At 41.0% G+C, this 22,376-nt stretch overlaps 1 protein-coding gene across 1 annotated transcript in view; it reads left to right on the top strand.

Annotated features, from left to right (window-relative positions):
* The window catches only part of FBN2 (fibrillin 2), a 255,813-nt gene extending 234,753 nt beyond the window's left edge, over positions 1-21,060 (top strand). The window contains exons 56-65 of the mRNA XM_007087821.2: positions 1,827-1,952; positions 3,279-3,485; positions 4,492-4,617; positions 7,088-7,210; positions 8,613-8,729; positions 9,334-9,462; positions 11,543-11,662; positions 16,940-17,171; positions 18,349-18,520; positions 20,367-21,060. Coding sequence (XP_007087883.2) covers positions 1,827-1,952; positions 3,279-3,485; positions 4,492-4,617; positions 7,088-7,210; positions 8,613-8,729; positions 9,334-9,462; positions 11,543-11,662; positions 16,940-17,171; positions 18,349-18,520; positions 20,367-20,741 — 1,727 coding nt within the window. The 3' untranslated portion in view covers positions 20,742-21,060. The remainder of the gene's footprint in view (positions 1-1,826; positions 1,953-3,278; positions 3,486-4,491; positions 4,618-7,087; positions 7,211-8,612; positions 8,730-9,333; positions 9,463-11,542; positions 11,663-16,939; positions 17,172-18,348; positions 18,521-20,366) is intronic.
* The last annotated feature ends 1,316 nt before the right edge of the window (positions 21,061-22,376 follow it).

The following is a 22,376-nucleotide window of genomic DNA, read 5'->3' as shown; positions in this document are numbered from 1 at the left end:
ATACATGAAGCAGTGGTAAGCCAGGGATACAGGAAAGTTTGTTATTTGGTTTAAATAGATCCTGGAGGCACATTTAAAAACAAGATCTAAGAAAATTACAACTTCCAGACACAGGTGGGGACAAGAGGAGGGCATAGAAAACTAGACTAGTCTAAGGAATATTGAGAGAAGAGGGCAAGACCATAGTAGATACAAAACACAATAAAATGATAGGTAAGAATCCAAACATACCAGCAGTCATGATAGTCATGATAGTTATAAACTGTGAGTTAAAAAAACAGATGTACTTTTTAAAATTCCTTTTAAACCCAGCGCCTGATGCTGTTTGTAAGAAAGGTGCCAAATCAGAATGTGAGGGAGATTGAAAATGAAGGGATGGAAAAAAATACTGAGGGCAAGTGCAGATAAAAAGAAAGCACAGGCAGAATAAATATCACCAGATTTGGGGTGCCTGGGTGGCTCAGTGTGTTAAGCATCTGACTTCGACTCAGGTCATGATCTCATGGTCTACGAGTTTGAGCCCCACATGGGGCTGTGTGCTGGCAGCTCAGAGCCTGGAACCTGCTTGGGATTCTGTGTCTCCCTCTTTCTCTACCCCTCCCCCACTCATGTTCTGTCTCTGTCTCTCAAAAATGAATAGGCATTAAAAAAATTTAAATATCAACAAATTAAAGATTAAAAAGTATAATTTGCAACAATGTGGTTAGAAGTAGAGTGTATCATGCTAAGCGAAATTAAATAAAGACAAATATATGACTTCACTCATGTGAGGACTTTAAGATACAAAACAGATGAACATAAGGTAAGGGAAGCAAAAATAATACAAAAACAGGGAGGGGGGCAAAACATCAGAGACTCTTAAATACAGAGAACAAATGAGGTTTGCTGCAGGGGTGGTGGGTGGAGGGATGACTAAATGGGCAATGGGCGTTGAGGAAGACATTTGTTGAGATGAGCACTGGGTGTTATATGTAGGGGATGAATCACTGGAATCTACTCCTGAAATCATTATTGTACTATACGCTAACTAACTTGGATGTAAAGTAAAAAATAAATAAGAAAAAAACATTCTGACCAAAAACAAAGCAAAAACAAAAACATCCTGACAAAAAAATATAAAAAGTATAAAGATGAAAGCAGTTTATCAAAAATATTTCATTGTCCTAAGCTCTCTTAGGTTCTTGATAGCATAGCTTCAAAAAAAAAAAAAAAAAAAAAAAAGCCCCAAACAAAATTTACAGAATATCAAACCCAGTAAAGATAAAAGAGATTTTAATGAAAACCATTTTGCCCTAATAGATTTATCACCAACCAAAAGAGCAGAACTCCCTAAATTTCTCCAACCAGTAAGAGTCCTCACAAACCACGCTGCTCCTCTGATTTGACTCAAAGCCAGTCTGGGAGCCTGCGCTTCATGCTTGCCTGTGTGGCTTTTACCCTACTCTCCACCCTTCCTTAACACCCCCCTCCCCTCAGCCCCCAGCCTCGCTCCCATATCGTGTAAACTGGCACCCTCTCCCCCAGAGTTCTTCCTCACCTTGTCTGGTGTCTTGGGGCAAGTTTATGCCTCGTGGAGGTCAATTTTCCATCAAACGACCATACCTCCCCCACAAGGAAGGGAAGGGAAAAAGAAAAACATTTTGTTAAGAAAGAACCCTCCTGGATGGAGTTAAAAATAAATCCATGTTCACATATGACTAGTTTTTATCCCATCATGTTGGTATTTTGGTGGGGACATTTTAAGTAAGATGTAACTCCCTTAAGGATCATTTGTGAATGGTCATTTTACACTCTGCTCATTATTCACCCTATTTGTTTTCCCAAAGATGAAAATGAATGCAGGACCAAGCCAGGAATTTGTGAAAATGGGCGCTGTGTTAACACTATCGGGAGCTACCGATGTGAGTGTAGTGAAGGATTTCAGTCAAGTTCCTCAGGCACCGAATGCCTTGGTAAGTGGACACCTGATTGTATTGTACTTGGTAAGTAAAACATCCATTTTATGAGGTCATCACAGAAGGGCTCTACATACATAGTCTTGTCTGCTATAAAACCCCCCAATCTGAGTAATCCAATATGCCTCTTCCTGAAGGGACCCATCTATTAAAATGATGTATTTCTGCCCATGTGTTGTATGCACATCTATGTGTCATGTAAATAGTCTTTTCAAAATTAAGATTAATTAAGCTCTATGGAAAATGTGACTTTACTAAAACTTACATCAGGAGATGATTTAATTCCATAAGAAAATATTTGCTATGTGAGGTAAGCTTTGCTGTATTAATAATATTAAAGTAAATGCCACATTTCAAAAATGTAGTGAAGGTTAATTTTTATTTTACGGTACAGAAAAAAATGTTTTACAAAATATTCTCTTGTGGAAAATATAAAGCTCAGACATTATGTTGTATTTTAATGCTAAAATACCTCTGTGATAAGCCATTTCAGTTAAATATGAGCAGGTGTAAATGTATGGAGGAGGAAAATTTAAGGCAACCCGAGAAATAAGAGCACTCATCACTGATACAAAAACAGAATGGCTCAGCTATATCAGATTCTCCAAATGATGTCACTGCGTTAAATCCTCGGAAACTGTTAGTCAAGAAAATAAATATTATTTACAATCTAGACCCTTACTAACCACCAATCTTTCCGGAAATAGAAAAGATAACCTACATAGTCTAATGTAGTTTTTTGTTTATAATATTTTCACTGGGATGGTTCATATTAAAGATTTATTTGCCTATTTACATCAGAGAAATTCCTTTATTTATACTAAATAAAAAAAACAAAAAAAAACCCACTTAGCCCAAATGTCTGAACCCTCTTTTAGATGCAGAAAATATGAGATTAGACTGAATACGTACCAACATTGTAACATAATCTGGAATTTCCACAAATAAATCCTGATACTCATTTGCTTATTTATAGGGAAATGATTTCATTTCATTTTCCTTTTATTTGCATTCTGCAGGAATGATAGCTTGCTATCAACTAGTTGCTGATGGATTGAAGAAAAATAAATCTATTTCTAAAGGATAGTATCACCTTTTGTCAAATTTAATAAACTCTAGTAAAAGAACATGCTTTGAACGGATTCTCTAACACCTTTGTGTTCATGAAACTGTCAGGCAGTGTGGCTGTTCACATAGAAGAGTACTCACCTTTGAAAACATTACCGCCAGGAAGAAAAGCATTGATGGTCCTATTTTACTTGAAGATGAAAATGAAGTGTCCGCACCATGTCACTGATGCTTATTAACTCGTTGTTATTTCAGACAATCGACAGGGACTCTGCTTTGCCGAGGTGTTGCAGACGATGTGTCAGATGGCGTCCAGCAGTCGCAATCTCGTCACAAAGTCCGAATGCTGCTGTGATGGGGGGCGAGGTTGGGGTCACCAGTGTGAGCTTTGCCCACTTCCGGGAACTGCCCAGTACAAAAAGATATGTCCTCATGGCCCAGGATATACCACTGATGGAAGAGGTAAGGAGTTGAGGAAATTGACGCACGCTACCAATACCATGAGCATTAACTTAGGTTAACCGGAAGGAAAAGTGAAAAATTGATACGATAGCTGAAATACTTACATGTGTTTGTATACGCTTCTTGCTAATGATTTGGAGACTGGAAAAGATGCAGTCTTAGTATTTAAGAGGTAGGATTGACTGGGAAAACTGAAAGCTTTGGTAACAGTAAGTAATTTTCTTGAGATCACACCCTTTCTAAGGGATGCACTCAGCAACAGAACATACCTGTCTTACCCCAAAGGCCATGCTTGTAACCCCCCAAACTATACCTGCTTTACTTAAATACGTGTTGCCTATTTGTGCACAGGGACTAAGTCAGTTTGCAACGTATATACAAACCAGCAAGTCTCATTATCAGTTAGTGGTTTCCAATTTCTTTTTTCCCCTTCCTGAGCCCATTCCTCTTTTAAGCAGTTTATATCTAAAGGCTCTAACTTTGGAGGTAAATTCTAGCCTCTGGCCCATTAGTCCTCTGTTTCCATTTTTCTGTACAACCACCTGATAGACTGATGTCCTGAAAAATACCATTTTCTTCTATTACTACACAGACTCTTAGCCCCGGGCCTGATTACGTTGCTAATGAAACCCTTTCTTCAGAGCCGAATCCCATTGTGAATATGATGTCCGGGCATAGGAGATCACCACAAATTCCAGATTACTTGAGCTTCAGAGAGGTAGCTGTATATATCCCGCCAAAATAATACACACTTACATTGCAAAACAAGTAGACTTAAGCAGGGCTTTCAACCTAGCCTCCATGGATGTATCTCTTCCGGTCACTTCAGAATAGTTTTCTTTCCCTTGCATGTTGCCAGCCGCTGGAGTGAGCAGCACTGTGGATGTTGGTTGCTAGTTCTCTCACGTCACTTCCTTCGTTTCTCTTAGTTTTCCCACCAGCGTTATCCCCGCATATATATTAACTTGTACGTTTGTTTTCATTTTGGGGTTGTTTTTGCCCATAGATATCGACGAATGCAAAGTTATGCCAAACCTTTGCAGCAATGGTCAGTGCATCAATACCATGGGCTCATTCCGGTGCTTCTGCAAGGTTGGCTACACCACAGACATCAGCGGCACCTCGTGCGTAGGTAAGGTGCCGCGTCTCTCCCTCTGGGGGTGGCCAGCTCCCATTACCTACAGGTCACTTCTGTCAATGCAGTGTGTTTACCATGGAGCGTGTGGGACACAGAACTGTTCAGTTCATCAGGAAGTGTTCAATTGGAGAAGCATAAAAATTATTTCAAAAATACTGTTTCAACATTTTATATTTTAATACAAAATGACTTCGGACTCTGGACATGTGTGTTAGCATATATAGAGAGAATGCGTTTTGCTCCTCATTGCTGTTTTTGGCATAAAATATACCAATTAAGCATCATGTATCATTTCCAGTTGGAAAGAAGTCTCAGGGCAGAATCCTTCTATTTTTTACAGTCTCTTTTTCTGATTCAGTTTCTTATTGTCTCACACACAGAATTCCGTAACAGTTAAGGGCAGGGGTGGGAGGCTTGCCTTTATCAAGTCTTTCCAAAGCATTCGACTTAGTTTTCAATGATGACCAAAAAAAAAAAAAAAAAAAAAAAAAACAAGTCTTCTCTCCTCCATATTTAATTACCTTGCAGCTTTACTTCTATTCAAGTTCCTGTTTTAATAACAACCTGGGATGAAAAGGTTAAGAAAACCCATACTGACTCTTAGTGAGCATCTGACTCACTTGGTTGGGCATGAGAGTGCTTGAGAACAGGCTGTTGATCATGAGCTTTTGGCATTCTGGAGGCATGGATCAGTATGTTTTAGGAAGAAATGGAGATTGTTTGCCATCTGACAGTCTTAGCAGTAAAGAGGTAGTATATTGAAAGGTGGGGACGATTTAAAGACAGTTGTTTTGAATAAAGATGTGAGCAGAGTGTGTAGAAACTGCGAGGCACAGTGCTGTGTGCTGGGGCTGTGCCAAAAGAGAAGAGGGAGGGGCGCCTGGGTGGCGCAGTCGGTTAAGCGTCCGACTTCAGCCAGGTCACGATCTCGCGGTCCGTGAGTTCGAGCCCCGCGTCAGGCTCTGGGCTGATGGCTCGGAGCCTGGAGCCTGTTTCCGATTCTGTGTCTCCCTCTCTCTCTGCCCCTCCCCCGTTCATGCTCTGTCTCTCTCTGTCCCAAAAATAAATTAAAAACGTTGAAAAAAAAATTAAAAAAAAAAAAAAAAAAGAGAAGAGGGAGATGTCACTGAACCCTGGGAGGAGAAAATTGTACACGGAGGGCCGCCTTGAAAGGAGCTGTGACCCCTAACCCAGTGACTCAGAGCCTGAGCCATCTTGCAGGGAGGGTGTGGAGGGAAATAAGGACCAGACAGCAAAGAGAACCTGCTGGTGGTGTGTGTGTAGTCTAGCAGCCTGGGCCCGAGTCTAGCCGCACGGTGGGCCAGCATGAAGACTTGAATCTGGATCTGTGGTGCCCCACGGTGCTTAGCATGGCAGCTAACAGTTCAAGAGAACGTCTTCCATACCCGTGTGTCACAGTGTCCGAAGAAAGAAACTCTGGGGGCACCTGGGTGGCTTAGTCGGTTAAGGGTCCGGTTTCAGCTCAGGTCATGATCTCGCGATTCATGAGTTCAAGCCCTACATCGGGTCATCCGGCTCTGTGCTGAAAGCTCAGAGCCTGGATCCTGCTTGAGATTCTGTGTCTCCCTCTCTGCCCCTTCCCTGTTCATTCTCATTCTTTCTCTCTCTCCCTCCCTCTCTTCCTCCCTCCCTCTCCCTGTCTCTCTGTCTCAGAAATAAACAAATTTTTTTTAAAGGAAGAAAGAAATTCTTACATTTTAGAGTATGGTCCTCAAGCTATAAACCAAAATACATAAATCTAAAGAATGTAGTGGCACAGCGCCTGGTGGCTCAGCCGGTTGAGGATCTGACTTCGGCTCAGGTTGTGATCTCATGGTCGGTGGGTTGGAGCTCCATGTCGGGCTTTGTGCTAACAGCACAGAGCCTGCTTGGGATCCTGTCTCCCTCTCTGCATCTCCCCCACTTGTGCACACACGCTCTCTCTCTCTCTCAAAAATATTTAACAATTTCGGGGCGCCTGGGTGGCTCAGTTGGTTGAGCGGCCGACTTCGGCTCAGGTCATGATCTCGCAGTCCGTGAGTTCGAGCCCCGCATCGGGCTCTGTGCTGACAGCTCAGAGCCTGGAGCCTGTTTCAGATTCTGCGTCTCCCTCTCTCTGACCCTCCCCCATTCATGCTCTCTCTCTGTCTCAAAAATAAATAAACATTAAAAAAAAAAAATTTTTTTTAAATATTTAACAATTTAAAAAAAACCAATGTGGTGGATTTTTTGAACCCGCACAGTTGTCCAGATATTACATTTATCCAAGAATCATAGACTGCTCTACAAAGTAAACCAGTACGTTACTCTCAAGGACACTGTTGCGTGCATCTTTTCTCTCTGGCTGTTTTTCCATTTTAAGTTGAAGTGGAAAAGAAAAAGATGAAGTAAGAATATGGAGGGAGGAAGGAGGCCAGTTGCTCCTTGAAACTAAGAATTTAATCTTCATATCACTCTTACTTAGATCTTGATGAATGTTCTCAGTCCCCGAAACCATGCAACTTCATCTGCAAGAACACTGAGGGAAGCTACCAGTGCTCATGTCCCCGGGGATATGTTCTACAGGAGGACGCAAAGACGTGCAAAGGTGAGCGAAGTCTCTGGCATTTCTGACCCTTGTCTCTCTTCTTTCGGATCCGAATCTAGCGAGTCCAGGATTCCTCCACCTGTATCTCCTTCATTAAAGCACATCTTCCTAGTGACCACCTTATTATGGCACAGAAACCTCTACTGAAGGACACGTGCAGGGGGCAGAGAGCATTGAAACCCGAACTACCCCAGTTTGCTTCTTCTAGCAAACCACACAATTCAAAATAAAATGAAATTACATAAGACAAAAAACGGTGAGGGAAGAGATTGAAACAAATAACTGAAATCAAATTTCTTTCGTTGGTTATGTAGGATCTTATTTCTCTAAACTACTTTTATTATATGTCTACCGCAGAATATTGAAAATGAATGGTTGAATTTAAAATTTTTTGCTTAGTAGTATTGAAAGGAATTATCAAACTAAGTTAGACAATTACTGTGGCTCCAATGCTATAGTCATGCATTCATTTTTGTCATAAACCTCACCAGTATAAAATCAATGGACTGAGGAAATTCCTTCTTAAATTTTTGAAATACAGGTTATTAAGAAGAATGAAGTTTTATTTCCAAGGAATACCGAAAAAAAAAAAAAGGACTAACAATAATAGCAAGCAGTACTATTCTCTTTGACCTATTTACTGAGCCATCAGGAATCAATTTAATTTTGCACGTTGTTAAGAGTACAACTAGTGTGTGCTTTTTAAGCTTTAATATAATGAATTAGTTGTTTACATCTTATATTGCTGTGCATATTTACTTCAATATATTTAGTTCTAATCTAACCAAAATCACATTTTCAGTTTTCTGTTAGTTCAAATATAAATTCCATTTATGATCAGAATTACAGATGCTGTATTTTGGGTTTTGTTTTGTTTTTTGTTGTGGTTTTTTGTTTTGTTTTGTTTTGTTTTTTTTGCTTCCTCTTGTATTTATGATGGTGTTTTCATTTGGAGTCTGAGAACTTGACTCAGTGTTTGTTTTCAGATCTTCATCAATTTCCAGATCTTTTTATTATTATTTAACCCCTCTTTTAATAGGAGTAAGTGACCAGCCATGTACTGAACTGTGCATTAAATTCAAAAATTATACCCTTTGGATATTCGCTTTGAGAACGGTTCGTATAAACCACTGTGACTCCTGCATTCTCTTTCTTATTCTAGGAAAACTTTGTGTTATGTATCACCTTAGCCATCCTATCAGAGCAGCCCATGATATTTATGCTGCTGACATGTGAGAAAAGGAACTGCTTGCCATACACATATGGAAGTCTGTAAAGCTTCCTGCACAACTCTAGGCAATATACTCCCAATGGAAGATGTACACATCCTGTGGCTTCATGAGAAAGAATGCACAGCCGGGTGACTCTGCTCTGATTTTCACTGGCTTCTCTTTCATTTCAGACCTTGATGAATGTCAAACCAAACAGCACAACTGCCAGTTCCTCTGTGTCAACACTCTGGGAGGTTTTACCTGTAAATGTCCACCTGGTTTCACACAGCACCACACTGCTTGTATTGGTAAGACAAAACTACAAATGGCTAGTTTTGCAAACTCTTGGTAGATGCATAAAAATCATACTTAAAGTGGGAGAATAACGAATGGCTCAATACTCATATTTAGGACCAATGCGTCATAATTAGTGGTCTAGAAATGTGGCTAATAATATAGGTGTTTTTGCCCAAGAATAATATCCAAAGGAAAAAAATAGTTAAGGTCCAACCAAGCACAAGCACGGTAGGGTGTATTCCAAACAGTGCCTTTCTATTGCATTCTAAATATAACCATGTGTATTCAGACAAAATATGGATAAAGGTTCACTGTAATTTACAACATGCTAGCGAACATGGTGGATTATTTTATGTTAGAAAACACACACGTTAAGAGACCTTCAGTCTGCGTTATCAGAAATCATGTCCTCGATCAACCCAAGACACACTATAACTTCACATGTCTTGAAATAGTCCTTTTCTTGCCACTAACATGACAATGAATCTGGCCATACATTTCTCTCAAGTTTTCACATCTTGAAACTTAGGCTTTCATACCTCACTTTTCACTTTGTATAGTGAAATCTCAGGTAATGATTAGGAAGCTTGACATTCCTCCTTCCTGCTTTGCTAGACAACAATGAATGTGGGTCTCAGCCTTCACTCTGTGGAGCAAAAGGAATCTGTCAAAACACGCCTGGAAGTTTCAGCTGCGAATGCCAAAGAGGGTTCTCTCTTGATGCCACTGGACTGAACTGTGAAGGTCAGTTTATTTGCTCAAAAATCCTTGATCTAACACAGCAAACTATTTTTAACTCCCAAGCCACTAAATGAGAAATGAGATCATCTCAAAAGAAAGAAAGTACTTAACAAGATAGAACTCAGGAACTGATTTTTGTTCTTAGATTTTCATGTATCATTCTGGGGGCAGAGGAAAACTTTAATGTGGTAGAACCAAAATTCTGAGAGTATGAACTGGCTTTTAAAGTAAGTGTTGTCTTTACCTAATTACTGATCTAAAAAAAAAAAAAACTGCAAGAGAATTCTGCAGCTAATATGGTTTACAGTAGTATACAAATAGATCAGAAAAAAACATGGGGCTTTGTTCCATGATAACGACATGTGTGAAAGTTAAGTCTTAAAAGAACCAGTTATCAAAGAGAATTGCAGAAATCGACGAAAAGCACTGGGGAAAGTGAGAGCTATTTCCATTTCATTTGTTCTGAAACTCCTGATTCACTCTCTTCCCGACAATGGGCATTTTCTATAAATCTACCCCCCCACAATAGGTATTTCTTGTGAAGTGCAAGGAAATGGTTAACTGGGAATAAATTAAGAATCTGCCTATACCTGACAAAATATTAAACTGTTCTCTAATATTTCCATCACAGGTGTTAATTTATTAGAATTGGTATCTTTTGCAAAATACCTATGCCAAAAAAATTATAGGACTATATACATCTCCTTACATTTTTTTATAAACTATTGCAGTTTATGTCTTTATTGATTTTAGTCACCCTTTGATTTAAGAAATATATTCAGGGGCGCCTGGGTGGCTCAGTCGGTTAAGCAGCCGACTTCGGCTCGGGTCATGATCTCGCAGTCCGTGAGTTCAAGCCCCGCGTCGGGCTCTGTGCTGACAGCTCGGAGCCTGGAGCCTGTTTCAGATTCTGTGTCTCCCTCTCTCTGACCCTCCCCCATTCATGCTCTGTCTCTCTCTGTCTCAAAAATAAATAAACGTTAAAAAAAAAAAAAAAAAAATTAAAAAAAAAAAAAAAAAGAAATATATTCATAGTTTTTAATGTACTCTTTATAAGAAGTGTAGGAGATTTATATATCTAATTTGCAGCCAAGAAAAATTCGGCTTTAAAAATTTCCATTTTAACATTTTATATTTGAAATCATTGAAAATTTTAAAGTATTCTGAATGTACTGCTGTTTGCCACTTGTGAGTTCAGCTTGTGACCATCCACATACCATTTATTAATTATCCATATAAATTTGCTGTACACACATCAGACGTGTCAATTTTATTTTACTCTTTATGGGTAGATTTCAAAGCCTCAGGTATCATTCCCAAAGAATATGCATGTACGAACAAAGAAATTATTCCAGATGTGTAAGAATACCCTATCACATCTAAAAATAACATTCAAATCCTTACATTTTAAATTTAATTTTTTTTTTTTTTTTTTTTTTTCAACGTTTATTTTATTTTTGGGACAGAGAGAGACAGAGCATGAACGGGGGAGGGACAGAGAGAGAGGGAGACACAGAATCGGAAACAGGCTCCAGGCTCTGAGCAGTCAGCACAGAGCCCGACGCGGGGCTCGAACTCACGGAGCGTGAGATCGTGACCTGGCTGAAGTCGGACGCTTAACCGACTGCGCCACCCAGGCGCCCCTTAAATTTAATTTTGAATGGTATCTCTGTAGTGCTGTATCTTCCTGAAATTGAGGAATAAAATGTCCGAATCACTATTGAATCTACTGGAATATGTAATGCAAATATGCTTCAATTACCTACCCAATAAATCACACCATATGCAGTTAATCCATCCAAAATATACACAACATTTGTGGTTGCTATTGTTGATTTGCTGAAATGAAGATGTTATTGAAAGCACTGACAGGAGATGGTCCGGTGGACAGCATAAGAAGAAGGTGGGCTCTTAGAACCATCTGTGATGACCCCTAATAACCATGTGACTTGGAAAAGCTCACAGCCTCTTTGTGTGTCTTGTTAGTTTCCCTGATGATAGTTAGCCCAGGTTGTGTTGGGAGTGCACGTCTGAACAGTAGAGGCAAGTCTGCGTGAATCTCATGCTGGGCTTGTTTTTGCAGATGTGGATGAATGTGATGGAAACCACAGGTGCCAGCATGGCTGCCAGAACATCCTGGGAGGCTACAGATGTGGTTGCCCTCAAGGGTATATTCAGCATTACCAGTGGAATCAGTGTGTTGGTGAGCTCCTGCTTGTTATGTACCATCTGCCTTTCTTACCTTAAAGTATCTGTGCATAAAATGAACAACTAACAAAGGTTGATGCTTCAGTGTAGCCTCAGAATCCTAGAACTTTATTTATTTTTGAGAGAGAGAGTGAGAGAGAGGGAGCCAGCAGAAGTTCCGCAGAGGGAGAGAGAATCCCAAGCAGGCTCCACACTGTCAGTGCAGAGCCAGAGATGGGGGTCTACCCGAAGAACCATGAGATCATGACCTGAGCCAAAATCAAGAGTCGGGATGTGTAACTTACTGAGCCACCCAGCTGCCCCTAGAATCCTAGAACTTTAAAGCCAGTCCTTCACGGGCATCTGTTACACTAGTCTCTATGTTTGTGTATGTTTGAAAATACCTGGAATAAAAATGTTGTTTTAAGGCCCTAAAAGGTAACTCAACTAGAGCTTTTATAATTAGAAATTTCTACTACATGTACTTTTAACTTTGTAAAAGTGGTGTCAACAATCATCGTCTTCATTTGCCAAGGTCTGGGGCTTTTCATCATTGATGTCTTATCTTTAGATTTGGGGTTGAAGAATTACCCATCCATCTCCCTCATATAAATCTAAATGAATTCACATCAGCTTAATAAGAGCCATCCATCTGTGCTCTTCAGTTACATAGATCTAATGAAGAGGGTTAAAGTATTTGAAGGTAGAAGAAGTATCTAGTTAGAGCTAATTCTGTTGAAAACTCCAGAGAAAAGCATTTATAAAATAAAATGTGTAGACCTTTAGCTCTGTTCCTTGCATTGCTAATAGTCAATAGCAGTTCTCCTTTTAAGGACAGACTGATCAAAGAGAACATTATTCTGTACTTGAATAGCCAGCTGATTGACTTAGCACAGGCCTCATTTCTTCACTCCATCTGAATGCACTTCATAGACATGCCATCCAACAGGCTGTGACATCAGATGCCGGCATAGCTGAGCAGAGAGGGGAACAGTGGTCCTGCAGAGAAACAGCAGGGAGCTTTCCTGTTCCTCTGTAGTGATTTAAATTACTCCACGTGTTTTCCAAATATTTCACTAGTGAGCATCCACTAAATAAATTAATCTGATTTTATCCTTTGTGGTCTTCTCAAAAGAAATTTCTAATGACGGTGTAGTGATTTGAGAAGAGAAAGTCAAGATAGATTTCAAAGGAGGGAAGCCAAGTCTTATGAAAGTCACAAAGAGGGTTGCAGTCTTGTGCCAGGCCAGAGACAGATGCTTTTGTCACCCCCACAAATAGACACTCATGAAAGGAAATGCAGAAGCCATTAATGATTAAGAAGTTAAGGGCAAAGTTTTCAAACATTATCACAATGGTGTAAGTTAGGCAGTCAAAATGATTTAGTAAATTTACTTGTTTTTCTGTACACAGACAAAAAATGTTGCCAATGTCCTTTTGCCCTGCTTTATTGATTTTTAAACAGGGCAAAGTATAGGCGTAATAAATACACTTAAGAATATCGAGAACAGGGGCGCCTGAGTGGCTCAGTCAGTTAAGTGCCAGACTTCGGCTCAGGTCATGATCCTCACAGCTTGTGGGTTTGAGCCCCACGTCGGGCTCTGTGCTGACAGCCTGGAGCCTGCTTCAGATTCTGTGTCTCCCTCTCTCTCTGCCCCTTCTCAGCTCACACTCTCTCTCAAAAATAAACAAATGTTAAAAAAAAAATTTATAAAAAAAAAAAAAAAAAAAGAATATCGAGAACAGTACTTTTTTAGATAGCTGTTAAAACAGTATAAAACAATGATACTGCTTTGTTTATAAAATAGGAGACCCTCCACTTAGTAAATAACATGGATTTCTCAGTTAATTCTGTGGATATTACAGCCAAAGGATGATCTTCTAATATCTCCTATGTGTCAGCTTATTAAAAAGAATTCTCATTTTTATAGTGACCATAAGTATAAAACAGGAACATGTATGGAATATCATCTCAACTTCCAAGTTCTTAAGTTTGCTGAAGCTTCTGCCTATAAATATCTAGTGCAAAAATATCTATATAGTTTTTCACTACATTGGTCTAACTTTAAGATCAAGGCTAATATAGTATATATCCTTTTTAAAAATTTATTTATTTTGAGAGAGAGAAAGAGACGAGTTGGGGAGGGGCAGAGAGAATCCCAGGCAGGCTCCCCGTGGAGCCCAACGAGGGGACTCAATCTCAAGACCATGAGATCACAACCTGAACTGAAATCAAGAGTCAGATGCTTAACCAACTGAGCCCCCCAGGTGCCCCATGTATGGTGCATCCTAATTCCCCTTTGTGGGATCCTCCAAGTGGGCACTTCAGCAAGGCAGTCACCCCAGAGAAGCTCACACAGTGTAACAGTAGGGATTTATTTGGAAGTTTCCAGATTCTTCTGTTCAAGGTTGAGGAATCCAGCTGGTCTCTACTTTAATTGCTGACTTCCTTGCTTTGAACACACATAATTCCAGTTGGAATTTTAACTCAAATATATGGCAGGGATGGAATTAAACCATCAGGAACTAATAAAAGCAACAACTTGTCAAAAGAACAAGAATTATGACAAAATGCCAGCTGAAAGGCCGCAAATTATTTTTATCTGTTACCTGTGTGTGTAAATATCATTAGTCATTCATAGGATTGAAGGGGGAAGGATACAGAATGAAGGGACCAAACTGTTATAGTCAGTGTATCAGATAATTTTAATAATATTAAATTGTAAGCCTACAATGTTGTAATACTGTTGCCAACTTAAGGAAAATGACAGTTTGTGTTACTACTGAAAAAGGTTTTTTTTTTAAATTTTTTTAACGTTTATTCATTTTTTGAGAGACAGAGAGAGACAGAGCATGAATGGGGGAAGGACAGAGAGAGAGGGAGGCACAGAATCTGAAGCAGGTTCCAGGCTCTGAGCTGACACCACAGAGCCCGACCTGGGTCTCAAACCCACAAACCATGAGATCACGACCTGAGCCGAAGCTGGATGCTTAACCGACTGAGCCACCCAGGCGCCCCAACACTAAAGAAAGGTTTTGATTCTCATGAACACTTTAAGAAGTCTCCAGCCACTTGCCAGAGAACATTTATAACATTGTGGCACATACACTGTACCGATGTAGGTAGGTAACATTCCCAAATTGTTGCAACCATTATTAATTATTCAAAATTGAAAATAAGTGAATATTAACACTTGCCCATGGAAAAAAAATTATTAATCAGTGAGGCATGAGACAAAGTATGTATTAAACATGAAAATATTTTACAAGTGAGATTACCTGAGTCCACAAAAATATACCACAATATACATTTGTAACAAATGAGTACATTATGGAGCTTAGAAAAACATGACACATATTTAAATATTCTCGTCAACAGTACGTAAATGCAATTTACTCAGTTAATTGCCTTTCCCTGGTAATTTTTCTACCTAACAGAATGTCTAATCCTATATTCATAGCAGGATCATTTTGTTAAATTATAACCTAATTTATATTTTCTGTTAGGAGAGAAACACTGCATATAAATGTCAGATTTAATGACTGAAGCAGGTCAGCCTTCATGGCAAAATTGCAAGTCTTTTGAACATAGAAATAAAACAGCAGTTACGCCTATGTCCGAGGTAGCCTAGTTATTAAGAATTCACTTAAATACTTTTCTCCCCATGAAATGAAGACTAAGAACTCATACATAGTAAGTAATCCTATCAAGTTGTATATCCGGCACTCTCTGTTTGCTGGTCTAATTCTGAAGCTATAATCCTGACACAAAAATTGCCTAATTCATTCACACCTATCCTTTTGGTAACTTGTGGGCTTTACCTCATGGAGTTAAATTTCCTGAGAGGCCTCGTCTCGGAGATTGCCCCTGCACCCCCGTAAACCTCCCTGTAGCTGTTGTGTTCCAGACGCACATCTCCTTGCAAATGGACCGTCTCCTCACGTGGGCTGAAACGTAAACTTGTCACGTATCAGGGAAACAGCCACATTGTGCTCCACTGGGGTCATAAGAATTCCACGGAGCAGATGTGACTTGAGCCCAGGGTGAAATGTGGATTATGATAAAGCCCAGAGGAGTCAAGCCACATGCTATGTATCAACCAGGCAGTGAAGAGCAAAACTGTAATCTCCACAGTTAAAAGCACAATCAGGCTTTGATTTTTGTAAAAATAAGAGCGACTGAAAGTAGAACCTGTCATTATCCTGCAGGCAGGAATGTACAGTGTAAGGTTAGTTATTAAACTAGTAAAACCTAGGTTAGCATTTGCTGAATGCAAACCTCTCCCAGAAGATACAGTCTGCACCTAATGGGTTCTCAAGTAGTTAAAAGCATACTAGATTTCCAGTTCAATAAATTGAATTAAATAATGTTTCTTTTAATTACTTGGTAATTCATAGTATTTGAATTTTTACATATGTTTTCTACCCACATAGAATGAATTTGGGAATTGCTAGGGGAATGGAAATGTGTATAGAAACAGGTTTTTTTAAATTGAGATATAATTCACATATCATAAAAGTCATCTTTTCAAAATGTGTACAGTTCAGGGGCTCCTGGGTGGCTCAGTCGCTTAAGCACCGAACTTCAGCTCAGGTCATGATCACCCAGTTCGTGGTTCGAGCTCCAAGCTGGGCTCTGTGCTGACAGCTCAGAGCCTGGAGCCTGCTTCCGATTGTGTGTCTCCCTCCCTCTCTGCCCCTCCCCTGCTCACGTTCTGTCTCTGTCTCTCTCAGAAACAAAAACGTTAAAAAAAAATTAAAAACACAATGTGTGCAGTTCAGTGGTGTTCAGTATATTCTTACAGGAGTGTGCAATCGTCACCTCCCACACATTTTCATCATCCTAGAGAGAAACTCCACACCCATAAGGAATCATTCTCCATTTCTCCCTCCCTGTGGCCCCTGAAATGTAGTGATGTACTTTGTATCTCCTTGGATCTGAGAGACAGGCTTTTGAAGTAACCTTAGGTTCCAAGAATAGAAGTTGTTCAGTCGGCAGACTGCCTACATCTGTACCCAAAGGCTGCCATCCTATTCAGAAATATAGCACAGACAGAAAATTAAAGGGGAGGGCCAGGGTTTTTTTAAAGCCCTAAGTGAGGGGAATTTTGTCTGGGGTTTTTTTTTTTTTTTTTAATTTTATAAGCTTTGCCAATCAACCATCAGAGTGAACATTTTTTAAATACGCTTCTAGAGGTATGTCCACGTGAAACTGTCATTCCTCTGACAGCCAGGCTCTCCTTCACCTCCTGCCCCCTCCCTTGGGTAAGAGTTTCTTACTCTGTGTTTCTAGACGAGAATGAATGCTCCAATCCCAATGCATGTGGCTCTGCTTCCTGCTACAACACCCTGGGGGGTTACAAGTGCGTCTGCCCCTCCGGCTTCTCCTTCGACCAGTTCTCCAGCGCCTGCCATGATGTCAACGAGTGCTCGTCCTCCAAGAACCCCTGCAACTATGGCTGCTCCAACACAGAAGGGGGCTACCTCTGTGGCTGCCCGCCCGGCTACTACCGAGTGGGACAGGGGTAAGGCTACCCACCTCTCCGCGCTGGGAAGCAAGCGCGGTCCCGACACTTAAGGGAAAGCTAATGTTGCCCGGGAGGCAAAAGCACTGGTCAGAGGACTTGGGATGTGGGAAGGAGGACCACCAGGAAGGCACATGGGTGAGGTGCAGTAGAATCGCCTCCTCTGTGGTGAACTTGAGACCCGCTTTTATACAGGTGTCACTCTCCAGCCCCTCAGAATGGCCTGAATTGATTCACTCAGATCCCTCAAGGCCAGAGACATTTTAAAAACCCTGCTCCCGTGTTGTCACTGACACCTGGATTATGAGGTGTAAGTGGGATGGCTTCACCCGAGACTTTTCTATGAATTTTGGCAAGTGCTAACCCAGTGGTCCCTAAGGAGGGAGTCTTTCCCTCTCTTTGCTCATCTGGCTGTATAGTGCACAGAGCAGATGTGCCTGGTCAGCGTGGCACCACCACAAGGCTGGGTTCCCGCCAGCTAATGGCACCTTCCCAAGTGAGCCGTCTCAAGCACACTGGAGGCGCTAGCCACCCACATCCTTCCTTCAAGGCAGCTGGGCCTCACACAGCACAGAAGATGGGAATTTACAAGTCAGTCAAGGTCACCTTCCCCAGAAGGAACAGGGAGTGAGTCAGGCACTGAGGGGTGCGGACTCATCTGTCCACCCCTGCTACCTGATAATGCTTGAAAACCAAGGTCGTGGTCCAGACAACAGGTCATTTACAGCCAACTCGGTGACTCTCACTAACCCTAAGAGGAGCTCAGAAATCCCAGCTGTTAAAGCAGAGAGACACCCTGAGAGCATCAAGCACAGGCTTCAGGCTTGTAAAGCAACAGAAATTGTCTTAAGCATTCTCTTTTGAAATTCATACTTTGCTTTTGTTTTGTTTTTTAACCTTCTTGATATAACTATACCTGAGTGCTTCAGTCTAAATAGGAATGAAAATTGGAGAAGCCCGGGGGCTCATTCTGAGAAGAATGTTGCTCAAAATGAGGGAGAACCTCGTGTATTAAGTGTTGAAGGGAAGAGTTACCAAGACTATTAGGTGTTGGTGTTTCTGAGCTTAGAGTTTACTCTGTTGGTTTCCTGTTTCTAAAAAGTCTTTGGTCTCCCACTGGAACCCTGTGGTCACACCCTGTGAAGTCTCACAATGCCTTGCTTCTCATTGCCAATAGCCACTGCATCTCAGGAATGGGATTTAACAAAGGGCAGTACCTGTCCCTGGATGCGGAGGTGGACGAGGAAAACGCTCTGTCCCCAGAAGCATGCTATGAGTGCAAAATCAATGGCTACTCTAAGAAAGACGGCAGACAGAAGAGAAGTGTTCACGACCCAGAGCCCACTACCGTGAGTAACCCTGGCTTGGTTCTGTCACAAGATTTTATCCTCACGCCGTCGCGCATACTCTGCAGTAAACTTTAACGTAGGTTCCAGCCTCTGTGGACAGTTTGTTGAAAGGTCATAACTAAATTAACAGACACAATATGGCAGAGGCACGGCAAAATTAGGGGCAGTATTAACTGAAAACACAAGGACTGGGTGTGTGTGTGGGGGGGGGGACTTTATCAGTCATAGTTTCAGATCCTATGTTTTTGTTTTTGATTTGTGCCAGAGGGAAAAACGTGTCCATCTCAGAAATAGCTATTATAAAATGATTGAGATAACAAATTATTTTGAATGTGTCCATCTGTGTTTTATACAAATGTAGTACACCAGGTTGCTTTTAATTCTCAGTAGATAAGGCAACAAGGTCTCATATTCTATGACATTTGTAAGAATAAGGATTCCTCCCATATAAGAAAACAAAATTTTTATCTCCAAGTAAAGTGTATTTTGTAAGGAACTGAAAATGTGAATTGCCTTCCCGTGGGTCTTTGCTATCAATGACATTTACCTGAGTAGTTAAAAGGTAAGGCCATGCCTACGTGGTTTGAAATGTTCCCTGACCCTCCCCACTTACTACCTGTGTTTCATGGGGCATGTTCACTTAACCTCTCTCTACCTCAATTTCTTCACCTATAAAATGTGGATTAAAATACTTAACCTTGAAGGCTGACAAGAAGATGGTGTTGACACTGTGAAGTGCCCAGAACAGTGCCTGACATGTTAGTAAATGTCACCAGGTATTATTACCTGGTTGGTATCCACAGATGCTGATTTGCCCAAAGATCAGGGCTAGCACCACCTTCTTCAGTTAACATTACTGCAAAATTCCCCCACCAAAGAAAACAACTAACTGGCTGTGTGAGTTAGAGGACTTGTTTCAGTTTTCTGAACTGAAACTGTTTGTTTCTGAACTTCAGAAACTTTCCTTACCTGTAAGACTAGACTTCTCTAGACGAAATGTCTTTGGTTCTATTTTATAATAATAAACAAGCCAGTGTTACATTTACCTTAAGTTGACGGAGGTACCTAACTGATGTTTAAATATTCATCCGGTGCTCCTAACCAAAAATCCAGAAATTTTGCTTATTAAAACTTCCCACAGTGGTAATGGGCACAGGATTCTGTCTGATCACTGATGGGCCCTTCTGCAGCACCAGAGCCCATTTCTGACTTAAAGGCATCAACTCAGAGCTTTAGATTTTTCCAGTATTACTAAAATAGAATTCTAAAACTTCCCATCCTTCTGTCCAAGTGAGACTTGATTTATCTGGGCCTGGCCCCACTGGTTTGTTTTGTTTTTTGTTTTAACCAAAGCAGACTCAAACCCAAGCCCAAAACTCTGCAGGTCCCTTGGTCTGCAGTAAAAACGCCGAACACCCAGTAAACGCACTGCACTCACGGTGTGGGGGCCTCACAGATCACACCAAGCCTTCACAATGAAGACTGTTCTGAGGATAGTCCCTGCTGTTCGCTAATAGCTACACTTCTGATTTAGACTCCAGAAAAAAAAATTATAATCATTTCTTAAATTATTATTAATCAGCATGTGTTATTCCACAAACTCATCAAAAAATGTTTTTAAATGTGAACGCTCTCTGTGGGCTCAGCTCAGGGCTGACAGCTCTGTGGGACTGACCTTTCCCCACCAGCTGACAGGAAGTCACAGCAGCCTCCTTCACAAGCGCTTCTGGCACAGGGCCTACACGGGGTGGTTGCTGGGGCTGCAGCCCCAGCAACACGTCCCTTCCCAGTCCCTCTCCTTCTGCCTCCGAATCTCTTCCCACATCCCTTCCTGCTCTTCCTCCAGGTTGAACACATCAGTCTGGAGAGCGTCGACATGGACAGCCCCATGAAAATGAAGTTCAACCTCTCGGGCCTTGGCTCAAAGGAGCACATCCTAGAACTCATGCCCGCCATCGAGCCCCTCAACAACCACATCCGCTATGTCATCTCCCAAGGGAACGACGAGGGCATCTTCCGCATCCACCAAAGAAACGGGCTCAGCTACTTGCACACGGCCAAGAAGAAGCTGGTGCCTGGCACATACACACTGGAAATCACCAGCATCCCTCTCTACAAGAAGAAGGAGCTGAAGAAACTGGAAGACCACAATGAGGATGACTACCTCGTAGGGGAGCTCGGGGAGGCTCTCAGAATGAGGCTGCAGATTCAGCTCTATTAACCCCTTACAAGACCTGGTTCCAGGCTCAAATCCCTGCACAGCCAGCCTGCAGAAGCCTCTGAGAAATCAAGGACTAATTTTAAAGATGGGGGCGGGGGGCGGGAAAGACAACTTTTATTTCTTTCCTCCCTGTCTCAGACTGCAGAATGTTGACCCTCACAGGGAGGGATAATTGAGACTCTGGTATGGCCAAAGATTTGAGTACAGAAGCAACCGTGGTTACTGTATTTTTTATATAACTTCACTTTAAAATATATTAAAAAAAAAACTAAAATTAAATGTTCAAGAGATCAGCATATGGCACTAAATGCACAAAAATAATGTGAGTTTTTTTTTTCTTTTTTTTTTTTTTTTTTTTTTTACCTGTTAGCAGTCTGTAACACTTTGGGTATTTTGCTATAGTTGCTAATTAAAAAAAAAATATAGATGTTTATTTATTTTTAATGCAGTAATATATGGAGAAATGAACAAACTATGTAAACAAAAAAGGGAAACTCACTTGTTTTTCTTTAGATTTATAAATTTGAGCTATGTCTTTTAGAGGTGCTTTTTAAAAATCCAGTAGATTCAAGAGATGTTTCCTTTGGTTTTTCTGCCAGTCGTCCAACTGGTACACATCCGATTGTTTTAAAGAAAGCCTCACAGAGCTGTATGGGCCGTGTAATCAATACTCTGAAAAGACGGAAATGCCATTAGATCCTGGATAAAGGCGATCAGAGCCACAGCAGCTCAGCGTGACGATATTTCACATCAGCAGACACACCAGGCAACGGAAGATGAGGCGCAACCACTGTAGCAAAATACCTTGACTGCTTGTGAGACCAGTAGCGTTGCAGGGCCAGACCGTACTGTATCTCCTCCTCCTAGAACCTCAAGGAAGCCCGCGTGCTCCCCACACCACCTCATTCTTACCCAGGGTGCGCCGCGCATGCGTGGCGCCGCAGGCAGCTCCGGAACTGCCGGTCCTTCGCAGAGGGACCCCTGGCGTTCTCTAGTGTTCGGTGCTGTCTTAGATTAACGGTGCATTTATTATGTTCAAGCTGTTTCAGGACTGCCATATGTGCAAACAAATCATGCAGTACAGCCAAGGAATATATGTTGTTTTGTTTTGAATCCATTTTTTTTTTTTTTTTTAGAATTTTCATTAATACTGTAGTTATACACCATATGCCTCGTTTTATCATAGCCTATTGTGTATGAAAGATGTTTGTACAATGAATTGATGTTTAGTTTGCTTTAGTCATTTTGAAAAGATCCTGTACCGGGACGTGCTAATTAAAAGGACGTCCCCGTGTACTTCTCAACCCAAGAACCTGTCCCTGGACCAGTGACCAAACCTCATATGTGAAATGGCCAGAAGCACACGCAGGCTCCGGGTTGTTCCTCTCACACCTGTGCTGACCAAAGATTCATAACCAGTTATATCCAGTTTGGGGTTTTGTTCTGTTTTGTTTTTTAATACCTAAAATAAATAAATAAAAAGAAACAGTGTAAATTTGTAATCAAGTGTTTGTGAGGAAAAACTTATGGTTTTGGTTTTGTTTTTGTAGGTCTATGTACCAAATATGACACTTGTCTTGCAATAAAGCTTATTTTGGGGTAGTTTTCTGGCTGAGAGTTTTATGGGACTACAAT

The sequence above is a fragment of the Panthera tigris genome, chromosome A1, assembly GCF_018350195.1.
Source record: "Panthera tigris isolate Pti1 chromosome A1, P.tigris_Pti1_mat1.1, whole genome shotgun sequence".
NCBI lineage: Eukaryota > Metazoa > Chordata > Mammalia > Carnivora > Felidae > Panthera > Panthera tigris.
This window is presented reverse-complemented; position numbering and strand designations above follow the sequence as displayed.